We start from the raw sequence: 18,026 nt of genomic DNA on the forward strand, positions 1-18,026 counted from the left end.
CTGTATCAGTGTGTCTTTCTTAGGCACATGCACACACATTGCAGCTAAATACGGTTGTCACTCCTGTTGTGAATCCTAAATCTCACTTTACACACAGAGCTCAGTTGTTCACTGGAGTGAAAAGGCATTCTAGATACAAATTCATTCCCTAAAAATTCAGGTAATGACAACCATATTTATGTTAATCCACATGGTGTACAGAAGCACACTGAGCAGCTGTTTTTAATGCAGCGACACACTTTTAGGCCTTGACAGATAGTCGAGGTGTCGTGGAAAATGACAAAAGCGTTCAAGATATGTAAGGTATGTGCCTTGATTCAGTGACAAATTTTGATACCTGTTTTTCAGCACTGTAGTTCCTCCAAACCTTTTTGTCTAAAAAGGCACAATTATATATATATATATATTAGGACTGGGAAGCGATTACAATTTTTAATCTAATTAATTACATACTGTGGCAAATTTATCGTCAAATTTGGCTGAGAAGTGATCCCCAATAGATAATTTGAAGTCATTATTGTGTCAAGCATCAAATAGAAAAAAAAAATTATTTCAGTCAACATAGAATTTATTACACAAACTTTTGGACCTTGAAGTTGAGTATGACTGAATTTTAATTTGGGTGAACTAGATCTTGATTTTTTTTTTTTTTTTTTAATCAATATGGAAATATTAAATTTAAAGTAAACATATGGTCAACTGATGTTTTATGAATAATTTTCTTAGAGAAGTTAATTAACTGAAGGCTACCAAGAAAACTAAGTTACTAAGTTTATTAACCCTTAAATGCATGACTGTTTCACCAATCATTCTTACATATTCGGGTCTTTATCGACCCGGATCTATATCTAACACAGAAGGATCTCTACCTGTCGCGATAATATAAAACTCCTCTGATATTAGAGTAACAATTACAGAAGAATAAAATAAATCATATTTTGTTACCTTTTGGAGCTTGAAAGGGCTCAGTTTGCGCAGATGTTTTATGCCATCATCACTGTCCTCGTCAGAGCTCATTTCCCAGTAAATTCAGCAAATAATGGGCCCATTCGCGATCTCAAACGTATTCTCAAAACTATGTAATTTTCAACATCTTCAAAATCAATATTTTGATCGCTAACAGCTTCACCAGATCCATCCAGTAACAGTTACAGTCATATTTCATTGTGTTCAGTACTTGCTCTGCAGTAAATTGCTGAGCCATTTCATGTTTTTCTTATTATTTTGTTTTCTGTCTGAATGAGTCGTCACTTTGTGGAATAAAGGTTAATTGCACTTATTCCATCATCTAAGATTCAATTATTGTTGTGCAGAAAAAATATACATACACTCATACATACCTCGGGTCGTTTGCGACCCTATGCAATTTTTACAAAAAATGAATACAAAAATAGGCATTCCTTTATAATTTTATGATTTTTTTCTTGTTATATTCTTTATAATGAATTGATTGAGGAATACCAAGAAGGTTGATGTCTAACTTTAAAAAATGAACGAGGAGGAGGGTAGTGAATGACGTCCCGGGTCACTAAAGACCCAAGGTATGCATTTAAGGGTTAAATTAATTCATAATATGTGCACATTTATTATTAATCTGGGGGGCAACACGTCACGCAGGCACAATAGTGCTGTATGACAGATGTATCACTTTTATTTCCTTTTTCCTTTTTTTATTCAAAATATTCACAAACTTGTTAACTATAGCCTATCATGGACTATAGGCTATATAGGCGTTGAGCACCCAGGGAAAACATGAGATATTCTCCATTCAATTTAACCAATAAAAAATGACTGCAGCTTTCAGACACAACGTTCTTTTCATTTTTATAGTTCACTTGACGTAGTTACTATGGCATTTTTTAATGGCGTCAAGTGCACATCAATGTAATACATTAATGTGAGAGCGCATCAATGTAATGTGCAGCACGAATCTCACCACAAAACTAACGCGCTCTCAATAGTGTCCACAAGGCTCTATTCTGGTTCAGATACTATGTGTGCATGCTGTGAAACTTAAAATAAACTTTATGTGGTTGAAAACACTGAATAGTTGTGATATGAAAAGCACTGAGCGAGTCTATCTATGACTCAGCGCCAGCCAAAGCGCAAAAGCACGTTTGAATTTAGCAGTGAACGTTCTAATGTTGTTGTACACTTCAAAAGGTTCAAATCTATCGCCTTTCGCCTTTCATATCTTGAGCTTTATGGACATTCACAGCCCTATATATATATATATATATATATATATATATATATATATATATATATATATATATATATATATATATATATATATATATATGCAGTAAATGCTGTTCTTTTAAACCTTCTATTCATCAAAGAATCCCGAAAAAACTATCACAGTTTCTGACGACTGCAGTAATGGCTGCTGAAAATTCATTAATTACATAAAATATATTAAAATAGAAAACAGTTATTTTAAATTGTAAAAATATTTCACAATTTCACAATATCATTGTTCTTATTACTGTAAAATGAAATATATAATATGTATTAATAATATGTTATTTTAGCACATTTCAAAGCCTTTTTTTTTGTCTGCTACTTCTATGTTAAATTGTTGATATAGCAAAAGAAAATACTGACATACCTTATAATCAATATTTTAATATCTGTACAAATATAAATTTGCGCGTACTGTCCCTTTAAGGTCTTTTTTGTATTTGGGACACAAAACACCAGGCTGCCTGTTTCCCCCTGTTTATTCTATAGCATATGGGGCCTCTAGGCAGGCCGAGAGTGCTGGGATAATTGACTTAATTTCCCTTTATTCTGAAACTGTCTGTTGTGCTCTCTGTAAAAAGCAGCAAACATTTTAATCAACACTGACCCTGAATGACACAGCGGCTGCACGTTTACACGCCAACGTCTGCATCTGACTGACAGTCATGTTTATGCGAAGGATTACATGCGTGGGGTAGACGGTCGGGCCCGGTGCCAACGCAAATTGGATTATGGCGAGCAATATTCTGGAAACATTTTATTATCCGAGGGCTTTTAGTGTAATGTGATTACTTTGTAATGCACTTTTGTTTTATAGACTGCTTCAGCACATTGCAGCTCCGGCTTTATTAAGCGTGAATTTATTCTGTAGTGCACATCATCAGGTTGTCACCTGTTGCCTTCACAGCACTCAGGGGCCTTTAAACGTGTTTCCAGCAAATCTTATTTAAATTCAGTCCTTATTTTTCACTGTGGTCAAATTAAAATTGCTAGGTACTGTTGTGCTTTTTGTAAAACTTTCCTGGTGGTAAACTACAGTGGCATTAATGTGTGCTGAGAGTTTGAGGTGTCTTCTTGTCGTAAAGAGTTTGAGGTGTCTAGATTGAGGGCGACGTGTGCAAGGCCTCATTAACCTATCGTCACGTCTGCGTCTAGGCAGGGTCACTCCACGGGTCACATTCATTTGCCTGCATTTGATTAAAGACACTTTCATTACCTGAGAGGAGCGCAAGGGCACATCCCAGCTGATCCCAGATCAGCCACAATGGCACAGCTTTGCGATGGAGCGCTAGTTGAATAGGTCTCACTTTTTCATTCAGCGTGATTGTAATTATTCCTCAGACTCACACTTTTTTACTCCGCTCCATGTCACGACTTCCACCCACGCTGCTGTATTGGATATTGGCTCATGCAGTAGTTGCATGTGTTGTCTAAAGTGGAAGATGGGCAGAACGAGAAGTAATGGGCGGCTGTGGCTTTCTATTAGTGACAGGTGAGGATATGCATGCTGCCTTCGGCAGACAGGAGATTGCCCATGGTGCAATTACTATGCAGCTTGGCAGACAGACAAGCCAACACCATTATGAGTGCATTCAGTGTGGCAGAATGTGTCACCCCACTGCCATCTCTGCATAGCCGAAAAAACGTCAGTCTGTCCTTCTGCTTTTGTGCATTGTCCAAACTTTTCCACCATTAAACATTCTTACCTATCCCTATTAAATCACTTAATGAACACATTAGATGAGTCATGTTTGAAACCATGGGGGAGTCACTTTTATATCCCAGGAATTTTTTACTCCTGGCAAAATAGGCTTTTGATAAAACTTGACTGCCTATGCAGTAGAAAGGCGGGAAAAAAAATGAAATCTGTGCTACCTGCCTAGAGGAAAACAAAGAAAAAAAGGCTGTTGTCTTCACTTTTGACAAATAGGTAGAAAAACTTCAATACCCATAATGCACTGGTAATGTACTATCCAAGGCCACTCCTACCAGTCTGCTATGGATATGCTTACTGAAGTCAAATATCACCTTGCTTTAGTAGGAAATACTTCTTAGCAAACATTTAGTTATAATGGTGCCGATTTGTATTGTTCCCGGATACATACTCAGTGTTGAGCTGAGTATGGACAAAAATTATTATAATTATTTCTTCAACCAGTTGTCGTTCCGAACCCAAATGACGTTCTGAAATACTCCACATGACTTGTACACTATACACCAAGTGCTCTGAAGCTATAATAGAGTTTTATGTGATAAACACACCATAATTATCTTCCCCTTCTGCAAACCTTCCAAATCTCGTTTATGTTTGTGTATATGTATATAGCATGTCAAAATATAACACATGCTATATAAATATACACAATATAGGTAAGAAAACTTCAATACCCATAATGCACTGGTAATGTACTATCCAAGGCCACTCCTACCAGTCTGCTATGGATATGCTTACTCGAGTCAAATATCGCCTTGCTTTAGTAGGAAATACTTCTTAGCAAACATTTAGTTATAATGGTGCCGATTTGTTTTTTTTTTAAGGAGTAATCGCATCTACCCTTACCCTAGAGTCGGTTCACCCTCCTCCCATGTTTAGCGGGAGTGATGCATGTATATCCAGTGCTGGAAGAGTTGGGAAAAAGTTTTTGATAAATCCACAGGAACCATAGCTGAAGAATTATCCATTACTACAGGAAGTTAAAAGCTCACTTTGATTTAATTGGTTCTTTAACCATGTCTCTGCTCTCTTTCTTCTCTTATCTCATAACATTAAGGTGATGAACGTGAGCCTGGCTGAGGGTGACGTGGTCAGATTCGAAGACCTGGGCGGCAGGGAACCTTCCGTGCTGGCCAACGAGTCCATCTTGCTGAAAGGTCTGGTGGTACGCAGCTGGAGCAACCAAATCTCCATCCACTTCCGCAGCCGGCAGCCGCAGTCCAGCTCCTTGCTGCTGCGTTACCAAGGTGAGCCGTCCTACGTCAACCTCTAAACATCTGCTTCATCTACTTCCTGCTAATTGCACTCGTGCCAGTGTCTCCGGCTGGCATGGATCCAGCGCTCTAGACAAACCTGTTTATGAGTGTACACTTACTGATTAGATTGGCACGAACGATTAGGACTCTGGGAGTAGGGAGCTCTCAATCATTGCTTTCTATTAGGAGAGACTCTCAGTGCACTGAAGGGGAAACACTCCTTGTTATCTCATGTCAACATAATATGCTCATGTTAGCCTGAAAATGACAGCTGCTGTCAATAGGCTGCATAATTACATCGGAGAATGACTTGGATAATTCTCTGCTAATAGTCTTTTAACAGAGTCATCAAGGGGAGATCGGCACAACAGAAAAGGTTACGGAGCTCTGATGTGCCCTGCCCCGCGCTGCGCCTCTTTCTCATTCGTTACGCGGGGCGCTAAAATGACAGATGACTGTATACAGGCAAATTCTTTTGTTTCTGTGAGCTAATGAACTGTGGCGGGTTTGCAGTGCGTAATATCTTTTTTTGCACATCCTTAATATGCCTTTTGAATAAGAAAGTCGTTTACACTCCACCCCCGCTTTCTCTCTGTCTTTATGAGTGTGTGGGGGGTAATCAGTGGTGTTCAGCTTTCATAGAAAAGAAGCCGCACATTCCCCCTATTAGACTCATAGCAATCATCCGCAGGAGCCAGACAGCACATATTTCATAAAGGCTTTCTGTTTCTTTACAAAACTTCCAATTACTTGGCTCCGAAGGCCCTGCTCCCCCTGTTTCCGGTTCAATTTAATGTTCTCCAACTGTTATGCTGGGTGGATGTGCACACGCAAGAACAGCTAATTTTGCCTCTGGGTTTACACTTGCCTCGCATTGATGTAATGGCACACAAGGAAGGAAAAGAACCAAGCAGGGATTGGGATCTAGTGTAAATACATACTGCAACATGGCTGTAGTGTTGAGCTGAGTATGGACAAAAATTATTATAATTATTTCTTCAACCTGTTGTCGTTCCGAACCCAAATTACGTTCCACATGACTTGTACACTATACACCAAGCGCTCTGAAGCTATAGGAGAGTTTTGTGTGATAAACACACCATAATTATCTTCCCCTTCTGCAAAACTTCCAAATCTCGTTTATGTTTGTGTATATGTATATAGCATGTCAAAATATAACATCAGATTTGATGTCAATGAATGCCAAACATCAGTGAAGCAGTGTTATTTTACTGTTATGTGTACACTATTATAGTATTTATTAATATTTTAAAATAGCTTTTATTTTTTATATTTTTAAATTATTTTATTTGCTTTAGTTTTAGTCATTTTAATAAGTATTAAACTCATTTTTAGTTTTTCATCAAATTTTTGTTATTTTATTTTAACTTTTTCAATTACTAAAAAAGATTTTTTTTAGTTTAAGTTAATAATAACAATGCAACTTTCATAAACTGCAGTGTGTCAAATTTGAATATATGTATATTTAAATGGCATAAATCTATAGCAGATTTTAAATGTAAATTTTTAGATTTAAAGTTAATAAAGAGAATAATATTTATAATACTTAACATATTAATCAATAATAATTACTAAGCATTGATAATTGTTATACTTATAATAATTATAATAATGACTAAAATTGTCATCTGTTCTTCACACAGATCTATAGTATGATTTCGGAGGACTTGTCATTGGGGAGAGTTATTTTTGTTGCATGACATAATATTGAAAAGACCAGCATGAACATACTGTAAAAATAATTTTTATTTTTTAAAAATAATAATAAAAAAAGTCTTTACATTTTGTAGGTTGCTTTCATTCAGTGTACAAAATGTAGTGGACTGTAATAGGTGGTTTCGTTTTTTTTCCAAAACATGGTGCATCTCTATAATTGGAGGATAAAATGTCCCTATCGATGTTATAACCAAAACCTAAGGCCTTGTATTTCAACATACTGAGGTTTAAGAGAAAACGATCCACATTGAGCTTCACGTTAAAATGAAGAAGCTCCTCTTGATTTTCTGCAATCAGTGAGATTAGATGCTGTTTCTGTTTTCTTTTACTTAGTGAAAACTCCCCAGACGGTTGAATAAAAAATAACACCTCTGGATATTCTTTTTTTCTTTTTTGAATATTATTTTTTACCATGGTCATGTCAGACATGTCTGCTAAGAAAATTGGCTGTGTTTCAACATGGATGAGCATTCTTTGATCGCCTCAGCTTTTTGGTGTGAGCGTTAGACTATGAACACATCAAACTCTTTAATAGTGCACTGAACTTTGATCACTTGTCATGTGTCTATAGCAAGTAGTTTTCTGCTATACCTTCCACGCAGATCTACACATCTGTCCTGTCTCAATGTTCAGCAGGCCATACAGTTTGATGGATGACAGATTCTCTAAATGGGAACCTCCATCAAAGACACGCACATTAAAGATTTAGACCTCTCAATAATTCAGATCACAATGAAAGGACCCTCGCCGCACCTCTTTGCGTCTGGATAAAGGTTAAACACAAACAAGGCGAGGCTGATGGAGTGAAGTTCAAAATGGAGGCTGTTGGGATCTGAATGGTCTTTCTACAGGTAATCGCCCCCTTTGCCGCACCGCTCTCACCCCACCGCTTAAATGTCACAAGCTTGAGATGTTGTCACTCTCATATGGCACTGCAGAGGAAGCACGTCTGTGTGCATATGCAAGTGTTGTGGGTAAACTATTTGGCGAATGCTTTAGACGAGGTATTATAAGCTGAGGATCGGAGTCCTGACCCAGTATGAGCTCAGTTGTGTAGCTGAGCCGTGATAAAGTCGGCTGATCTGGGCTGAGCCTAGCCGTGCATGGCGAGCTGCTGTGTGCGGTGATGGCTGAGGAAGCTGCTGTAATATCCTCCACCCTGCTGCTCACCCCTCCCATAGGAGATTAACCCTGCAGGGCGAGGGATCACCTGCTGAGATACACGCTCTCACCCACTGACACACATCCTCAGCCAAAGCAGGGCTCCACTTCTCACTTTTTTCATCTGTTACTTTCTTTGCACTTTCATTAGACCAAAAGTCACATTCACCAAGCACCACATGGAAGCAAAACGAGACTTTTGTGAGTAAATAAAAGAGTTACTGGCCAGTTGGCATTTAACTTTTCAAAATAATAAAATAAATAAATAATATTTTTTTATTTATTGTGAGGCTTCAGTATTTTTTTTTTTCTGATGCTTTTTTCTTTTGATTAACTAACTCCAGAACTTAAATTATTGCGTTATTCCTAGCTTTAAAGCCTTGTGTCCACCAAAGCGTTCTTTTCCCGAGACTTCCAATTATTTTCAATTGGAGCACCGCGTTTTCAAAACGCCTGGAAAGTAACAAGGCAACGTGAAATAGACGCTTTTTTACCTTTCGCCGAGAGTTGAAGAATGTTCAACGTTGGGTAAAACGCAGCGCTCATCACTGTCACCTTTTACCCAGCTGTCCAATCAGAGTGGAGGAGGGGCGGGACAAACACAACACGGACCAACCACCACATTCTGCTTATACAACATCAACAGATGATAACAACAAGCATAATAATGGAATAAAATCATTTAAAACAAGAGCCAGAGCAAATACTTTACATTCTATCGACATTTTTATATACACTGTAAAATAAATCCCAGTAAAATATACGGTAAAAAACCGGCAGCTGTGGTTGCCAGAACTTTACCGTAAAAAATACAGTAGCAACGTAAAAAAAAATCTGTTAAATTTACGGTAAAATAACGTATTTCATTAACTGATATAATGTTAATTTACCAACCTAATGAAGTACTAATATCTGTTTTGTACCTTTATAATACACTGACAGTCACCAAACACAGTGGTGATAAGAGTCACATGATGAATCAAAGTTCATCACAAGCTGAGAAGGACAATACTAATATATAGAAGGTGCACACAGTGTCATTCACACACACACTAAACACCATCATGGTAACATGCATGAAATTTTAAAAATGCAATAAACATTAATTTAACAACATTAGATGTAACATAAAAACCCTAATGTACATAACTGATTAGAAAAAAATGAGAAAAACTAAGAAGAAACAGAGTTATTTCAATGAAAATAGATCAAATGTGAAGTTTCACGCAGGGAATTGTGGGAATGTCAATTTACGGTTTTTCACTGTAAATTTTACAATGAATTGTTATTTTCACTTCCAAAAACTGAATTTAACGGTATTTTACCATAAAATTACATTAAATGTACCGTTAGATCTATTACAGTTATTCACCGTATATAGTACGGAAACTTTCTGTAAACCAATTGACAGTTTTTCACTGCAGCATTTTTACAGTCTTTTACTGTTAAAATCACGGTAATTTTTTACAGTGTAGAAACACTACAGAAACAAACTATATGTGAAATGAGATACTAGTAACACATCTGCGGATATTCTGTATCATAGCAAGCGAAGCGTCTCAACTGAAAAAAACGCTGCCCTTTCAAGCACTCACAGTTTTCAGCAGAGCACCTAGCGTTTTCAGCTGGCTAAAAATGCTTTGGTGAACTGTATGTAGAATTCAAAAACCCTTATTAGTGACTCCGGTGACTTTTAAGTGAACTGCAGCTGGCAACTTAATACGAAAATGCTCTATTTTTATGCGCTGTTTTAATACATTGAAACTATAGTATAAGTTTCATTTTTTTAATTTTCTGATAACATTACCTTATAAGAAAATAGAGACACAACTTCCTCCTTTAGATACAAACATACTACCGTTCAAAAGTTTGGTGTTTATAGTACTCTTTTTTACAAAACATTAAGTTTTCTATTTTAATATATTTTCGAATGTATTCCTCTGATGACAAAGCTGAATTTTCTGCAGCCATTACTACAGTCTTCAGTGCTTAGATCCCGTGGGCTCGAGCACCCACACGGAAATGGTCAAGCTCCCACGGAAAAACACAAGACATTCTCCATTCATTTTAACCAATAAACATTTGATTGCAGCTTTCAGACACGACTTTCATCTTGTTTTATAGTTTATTTGAGGATGTTTTTATGGCGTTATTTTAACAACTAATGTCGAAAGTGCATTACTGTAACGCAAGAGTGCATCCATGTAATGAGCGAGCACGAATCTCTCCGCTCACAGGCAGATTTCTTTCACTCTTGCACAAAATTGGACGCGCGCTCTCAAATATGCCTCTGCTTTTGCTCAGATATTATGTGTGCGCACTCAAACTCCGTCCTGTGCACTTGTGAATATCTATGTGCCTTTCTCTTCAATTCTCTTCTCTCTCCTGTTGCCAGAAAAAACATCAGACTTTCAAGATTGACGGATGAAATAACACAGTGTATCTTATGCTTATGCTATAACTCAATGTAAACATATGCTTCAGTGTCACATGATCCTTCAGTAATCATTCTAATATGCTGATTTGGTGTTCAAAATACATTTTTAATATTATCAGTGTTGTAAACTGTTGTACTGCTTAATCAAAAGAAGGACAACCATGTGACTCTCCAGGAACTAACAGAGGCCAGAGATTGCTATATCATCCAGATAAACACTTTTCAAGACAATAAATACATGATTGAGATGATGAATGCATGCATTGCCTCAGTATTTGCCTCTGAATAGCGCTGGCTCTGTGGGCGTGGCCGCATTAGCGGATAATGAGCTGAATCACGGATTTCTGACATGGCTCTCTTTTCATACAGATTACATAAACAGAGAATATTTGTTTTCGATTTGACTTACACGATTTAAAACCTGACATTTCAACGTTTTTTAGACATAAGTCTAATTTTTTTGTGATTAGTATTCACTAAGTTACACTTCATTTTCTGAGAACTATCAGATTGGACTTAGTTCAGAGGGAGACGAGATCACGCATCATGTTTGTTTTCTTTATTTTACAAAAAGCACAACATTTTGTTTTTACTCTGAGTGTACACAAATAAAAGAAAATATTCCACAGATTAAAATGGTGTATAACTCTTAATTGTATGTGCAACATTGATGGAGTATTTTGAGTCTCTTTCACACTGGTTAGAAAAAAAACGCGGTGATCACGCCGGCGTGACCGCCGACCCGAGGGAGTTAATTTGTGGACTAAAGGTGTACAGAGCGCCCTCCGGCTGCAAGTATGAATTGAAAACACAGTATCCAGCACTCATAGTGATGACAATAAATATTACTCCTGTGTATAGAAAATTTACATAAACATGAGAATCCATCAATATTTCTCAAAATGTGCATGCTTTTAAGCTAAAAGCCTATTTGAAATGCCATAGAGGTAATTGTTTGCAAATTGTTCAGACACTTTGCATCACAGAAATACATTATATTTTAAATAATATAATAGAATACCATTATTTTAAATTGAAATAATATTTCACAGTGTTGCTGTTTTTTCTGTATTTTTGATATACACCATGAGCTTGAGACATGATCAATGTCTCACAGGTTTTTTCACAGCCTACCTGACTGAAAGAGCTCATTATTATGCAAGTCTTTTCAGGTCATTATTATGCGATTCTTTTGTCTTCTCAGGTGAGAATCACCCATTATTCATGATTATTCACGCCTCCACGCATACTGTGTTTCTTGACAAAAAGTGTCTTACAAAATTTAAATCTCTCTATTGTTTTATATGAAGGAGTAGGCAGAATAATTTTTACATCATTCTGAAGCAAAAACTCTAGTCTACAACCTCCAATACCCAGAAGTGTTGTGAACACAGATTTAATATATAATTTTTGGCTTTATTTCAGTGACTTAAGTTTTTTGTTTTTTCAATAACCACGCATAAACGTTATTCCTTCAAAAACACAAACATGTACATACATGTTCCTCATATATTATTGTACCCTAGTTTGTGCTGAATACAGTGTAATGACACTTTTTCCGTTAATATGTTTATGAACAACTGAAAAAAGCACAAATGTCAGGGCATGTCAAAACTTCTCCAGGGCCCCAAAAATCCTCAGACCCCTGAGGGTTAATATCCTTTTTGGAAACAGTGATAAAGTAAAAATAATGGTAACACTTTGGTATGTGGAACACATATTCACTATTAACTACAACTTTTGTCTCCATAAACTCTTACTATCTAGTAATAAGCAGTAAATTAAGGTAGTTGTTATAGCGTTTAAGTTTAGGTTTGGGGAAGGATTAAGGGATATGGTCATGCAGAACAAGGCATTAATATGTGCTTTATAAGTACTAATAAACAGCCAATATGCAAGCTAATAAGCAACTAGTTAAAAGTGAGAATTGTTCCCCATGCTAAAGTGTTACCAAAATAATAATAATAATAAAAAATTGAACTGCCAGAAAATACATTTTCTAGTTACTATGTCTAGTTCACATCTAGTTGAAGTTAAATTGGCATTCTTCAGCCAGCCGGTTGTAAATGGCAATGTCACACCAGTATTATTTAGGTTATAATATCTTTCATACCCATCAGGAGATCTGTACTCTCAAACTGGTCAAAGTTTATCATTTGCTGCTTGACCGTAAAGTCTAAATCAAGGCATTTTACGATACAATCTTATACGCTGTGTAAGTCGTCTTTTGACCTTATTTGCCAGCAAGGTCTTCATGGAGGCACTGTAAGTGCTGTCATGCACCGACAGACTGGATTTCTGTGATAGATGGGAATGTGGTAGTTTTATGTGTCTAGACATGCCCTGCCTTGACTCATTCACGCACTTCTCTTTCCTTCTGACCCTGCCCGCCTGTGCAGCATTGGACCGAGGCCCTGAATCCCAAATGATCTGGAGCTCGCCACATCCGGATTTTATTTCAGTTCCGCCCTTGCGGTTTATATATAGCGCTAGATGAAAGTAGAACCGTTTCGAACAGATCTCTTAGTGAGCTTCACTTTCTGACAGGTGAGTCCGAAATAGCTGTAAAGCGAAAATTAAACAATTCAAACTATTCTGTGTATATACGGTGTCGTAGATCATTCAATTCCCTGAATTTTTCTGTTCGGGAAGAAGATGACTCTTTGATATTTCATTCCGTTTGATCCCTAGTTTCACCTTGTCTGGTGTGAAAAAAGTGAAAACATTTTCAGTAGACAGGCGTGCAAGACGAGACAGATCTGATTATAGATGGACACGCTGTCTCTGAGAGAATGGCTAATTAATTTCTGCGTAATGAGCTGCCTCTTTTGAGAGGTTGACAGGCTAATGAATCCTGCCCTCTCATCACGGAGGTTACGCCTTGGAATCATCTAAAAAATGACCTGGACCCGCACAGTAAGAGGAATCGTGTCAGGTCATTTCAAAGTACGCCTTTAAGAACAAACAATACTGCAGGTGACCGAGGCCATGGAGACTGATAGATGAAAATAGGGCCATTCATGAAATAAGAAAAAGAGCAAAGGAGATTTTGCAGTGAAAAGGCTCCACAATTAACCATCAAGCACTCTCCTTCCTCCGCTTCTCTGTAGGAAATTGCTTTAACATTTAAAGAGTCGGTGGGTTACAGAAAGAAATGGTACAATGCTGGGTCCCATAGAATTGCTTCTTTCTTTTTTTTCTTCTCAGAAAGTGAGCGTTAATCGAACAAGAGAGCTGTAATTCTTTTCTTTCTCAGTTTTATAAGCACTGTTATCCCTTCGACTTTATGTGACCTGCCATTCTGTACACAGTATGTCACCCGATTAGGGAGTCATGTCATGCGTCCATGTCTGATTTGTGAAGCCTGAAAACCTCCTCATCTTGGTGCAAACATTGCCCTTCTCAGTGATAAACGTCTGGATGGATCAGTGTCTTTGACGGCTGCGTTAAAAGACAGGCAAAGTTTCCGTAAAAGAGCTTTGACATTTAGTGGTGTCGGAGCGTTCGGCGGCTGAGGTGTCAGATCAGCTTAAGCAGATGTGCAGCTCGGGCTGTATTTCACCTTTATTCCAGGTTCACCTCTGCCTGAGGCCGTCTCATTTCTGCAACATTAATTTTCGCGCTCTCCTGCCGTGTGTGACGGCCAATAATAAAAGGCCAAACCACCCTCATGCTAAAGCCTATGGCAGATTTATGACTGAAGAGTTTTTATCTTTCTCTGTTTTTTTTCTCCAATAATTTTGTACACCCTGCAGTTATCAGAGAATATATAATGAGTACGTTTTAACTTCAAGTCAGCATAAGTGGCATCCTATTCTAATGATTTTCGGTTCTACATCCTCTAAAATTTTTATCTAGAGCCAAATGCGCTTCATTCCAGCCCTTTCCGTTTCGTGCACGTTGCTTCTCTCTCCCGTTAAAGATGTAAAACGCTACATTGAGAAGCTGCAGATGACGCAGTTATCTTAACATTACCAAGTAGCAGAAACATGGTGAGCAGCAAAACGCTGCAGAAAATGCAGCAAATACAATTATTTTTATCTGTCATACAGATGACTCCGACCATTTTAGTAAACCTGGGGCCTGTACCATGATGGTAGATGAACAAACTCAGGGTTATAGGATTAGTTTCGAGTTGACAAAACCAAACCACTCCAATCTGGCTTTGTTGGTACCATGATGCTGATCATCAACTTTCTCTGTCAACTCAGGCTTTGATCCTGAGTTTGTGGAGCGAGTGCACATGAATCCGTGACATCAGTGGTGAACAGCCAATCACATGCCTTGCAGCAGAGATAAACTCTGATTCACTTCTCGCGAGAGAGCCAGCACCATTTAAAACTCTTTCGCTGAAAATTAAGAATTTAAACGCATTTACACTAATGGAAAATACTTGTCTGTGAAAGGGGGCACAATAAAAGAAATGATCTTTCTCTATCAGTCCAAGTGAAGTTAGTTTATATGGTTAATAATATATAGCGATAGAGACTCAAACATACAAGCTCACATGTAGTCATATTTAAATAGTATATTTACACCTTATTTATATTAGCCTACATATGATCTATATATATATATTAATATTCATTGAAACTAAGTGCTTAATAACTGTTAAACTAAACTTGCATGTGTGTAATGGATTAATAAAAATATAGATCATATACAAATCATATACAAATCATATATAAATTATATTATCATTAAAACCAGACAATTTCGTCATTAAATATTTGTTTTTACTATATAATGACCTTTAATTTGGAGGAAGAGAAACTGGGGGAGTGACTTTATTGCGTTGGGTGTGTCAGTGTCACTTAGCTTACACCTGATTGGTCCAATTTCAGTTTGAGATCTCTAACCCTGAACATAACCTGCCCCGGAGCAGGTTAGCCGTGGAGCGTAAGTTACCATGGCGATGAACACCGCCAAAAGCCAAGTCACTTTCATGGTACCTAAAACCCAAGATTGGTGCAAACTAATCTGAAACTTACCTGGCTAGCCAGCTAATCCAGCTTCATGGTACAGGCCCCTGGTTTGTGACAAGTTAACGTGCGGCACCTTCAGATGTTTTGTTTTTTTCCATACATTTAGCATTATTAATCAGCATATTAAAATTTTGAAATTACTAGTTAACTTTGTTTTGTGCTCATGATTATGTACATTGTTTGTTAGATTACGTACATTGTTTTGTTTGTAATGTACGTTGTAAGTTGTTTAGTACTTTAATTACTTTGAGCAAAATATAAAAATGGCATGTTCCATACTTTTCTTAAGAGGTAAACCCTGTACCCCCAGTATGTTTTCTCAGTCCCAAAGCCTATGTGCCATACACGTAGGTGTCTAAATGTAAATAAATAAATAAATAATAGCCAGATAAAACATCTGGGGCCAGTACCATGATGGTAGTTGAACTAACTCAGGGTTATAGGATTAGTTTCGAGTTGACAAAACCAAACCACTTCAATCCGGCTTTGTTGGTACCATGATGCTTATCATCAACTTTCTTTGTCAACTCAGGCTTTGATCATGAATGAGTGACATCAGTGGTGAACAGCCAATCACATGCCTTGCAAAAGAGAGAAACTATTGATTCACGTTCTCGTGAGAGAGTCAGCACGATTCAAAACTATTTTGCTCACATCCGATTGGCCCAATTTTCGGTTTGAGATCTCTGAACCAGAACATAACCTGCCCTGGAGCAGGTTTGCCGTGGAGCGTAAGTTACTATGGTGATGAACACCGCTAAAAGCCAAGTCACTTTCATGGTACCTAAAACCCAGGATTGGCGCAAACTAATCTGAAACTTACCTGGCTAGCCAGCTAATCCAGCTTCATGGTACAGGCCCCTGATCTAACCTTTTTATATTCATATCCAGTTGGGAGAAATATTTACTTTTTTTGGTAAATATTGGTAAAAATTGTACTATGGCTGCCCCGATGGAAATGTAAAACTATTCCAAAAAATATTGTTTGGACCTCTGCTGAGAAGGAAATATATATTATTATACAGTCAAACCAAAAATTATTCAGACATTTTTTTTTTACATATTTGATATATTTTTACAAGCGTGTGCAGGACACTATAGTTCATTTATGTAAGCGAGGATAGCAAAATAAAGTAAACTGTGACATATTATACCCAAAAATTCTTCATACAGTGGACTAAATTTGAATACAAATTTGGAACCCAAAAATTATTCAGACACTTTGACCTGACCATGTTTTGCTCAAGTGATTTTCTGACATAATTAAGATTATTTTTTTCTGGCACAGTTTAACTCTGAGATCTTGTTATATTTTATTACCATTTTTTTAAAACTATAGTGAATAAACTATATTAATGAATTAAATGTTCAAGGTCTCTGAATAAATTTTGGTTAGACTATATTTTTATTTAATTTATATGAACTTGTTTAAGTTTTTAGGGAGGAGTTTTTGTTTGCATCTCGGTGGTTTTAACTGACATTTTCATTTGCATAAAATGGGTGGAAGGAAACCTGGTTACTGTGAATGGCCCTCAAAACTGACTGGTGATGTTAGCTGAAAAAAGTTGATTCAGAGACAATTTTTGATAACATTACAATTAGTTTTAATACCACATTTTCAGTGCAAATTCATGCGTTGATGACCAGGAAGGTGTATTATGCTGCTGGGAACATTTTTTACATGCACAGCTTTCTTTGGCAGACATTTTTGAAGCTGGTCAATAGAATTACAGTATTAATGAGTCTGACTTCCACTGACTAACACCCCATCCACTTGATGATGATTGTGATGATAACAGCCTTGTGCGAACACTTTTTAGCAGCTGTTAGCTAAGCCATAGCTAACAGCTGTTTCAAACAGGTATGCTATTCAGGTACCTCGGCTGTAACATGCAGGCTGTTCCCCGTTGGTAGTGAAGCTAGTGGAGGACAGAGAGAGAAATCTAGTGTGTGTAGGTGTGTGAAAAGTGTGTTGACAACTCACTCCTTACTGCCGCACAGATGTTAGCATAGCTCTAGATCTACCATCCATTTATTCATAAGCCCTCCTCCTCAGCTAGGAGGCACGACCTGTGATGTTCCAGAAAAGAGTGCACTTTTAAAAAGGTGGAATCCCACTTTCCATCTCTCTCTAGAGGATGGAGCCAGTCCTGCGTCTGCATGATCCAGCAACACAGTATCATGAGACTAGGCTCACCACACAGATTTCCTTATGAAGGTAAATACAGTTGATAAAGTAATCACTTGTGAGTTTATTGTGTATCCATTGCTGCACATGTCAAGTACATGGGTACTGAGTGATACAAACAGACAAAAATCCTGTGACCCAGCTCAACTGTAAGCATTTGAGCAGCGTTTCAGCTTTTATGTTTGTTTGAAGCACAAATGAGTTTCTCTCAATAGTTCCTGGTGGTTTCAATGCAATTCCTCCAAGGCTGCTGACTGTTCTCTGGTTCGCAACCCCGAACCTGTCAGAAATAACATACTAATGT

At 37.4% G+C, this 18,026-nt stretch overlaps 1 protein-coding gene across 7 annotated transcripts in view; it reads left to right on the forward strand.

The window, feature by feature from the left end:
- Window positions 1–18,026, forward strand: part of sez6b (seizure related 6 homolog b) — a 257,748-nt gene that overhangs the window by 168,615 nt on the left and 71,107 nt on the right. For all 7 annotated transcript variants that reach the window (XM_048159931.1, XM_048159924.1, XM_048159926.1 and 4 more), the window contains exon 4: window positions 5,016–5,205. In XM_048159931.1, the coding sequence (XP_048015888.1) occupies window positions 5,016–5,205 (190 nt within the window). The remainder of the gene's footprint in view (window positions 1–5,015; window positions 5,206–18,026) is intronic.

Source organism: Megalobrama amblycephala, linkage group LG16 (genome assembly GCF_018812025.1).
Source record: "Megalobrama amblycephala isolate DHTTF-2021 linkage group LG16, ASM1881202v1, whole genome shotgun sequence".
Lineage (NCBI taxonomy): Eukaryota > Metazoa > Chordata > Actinopteri > Cypriniformes > Xenocyprididae > Megalobrama > Megalobrama amblycephala.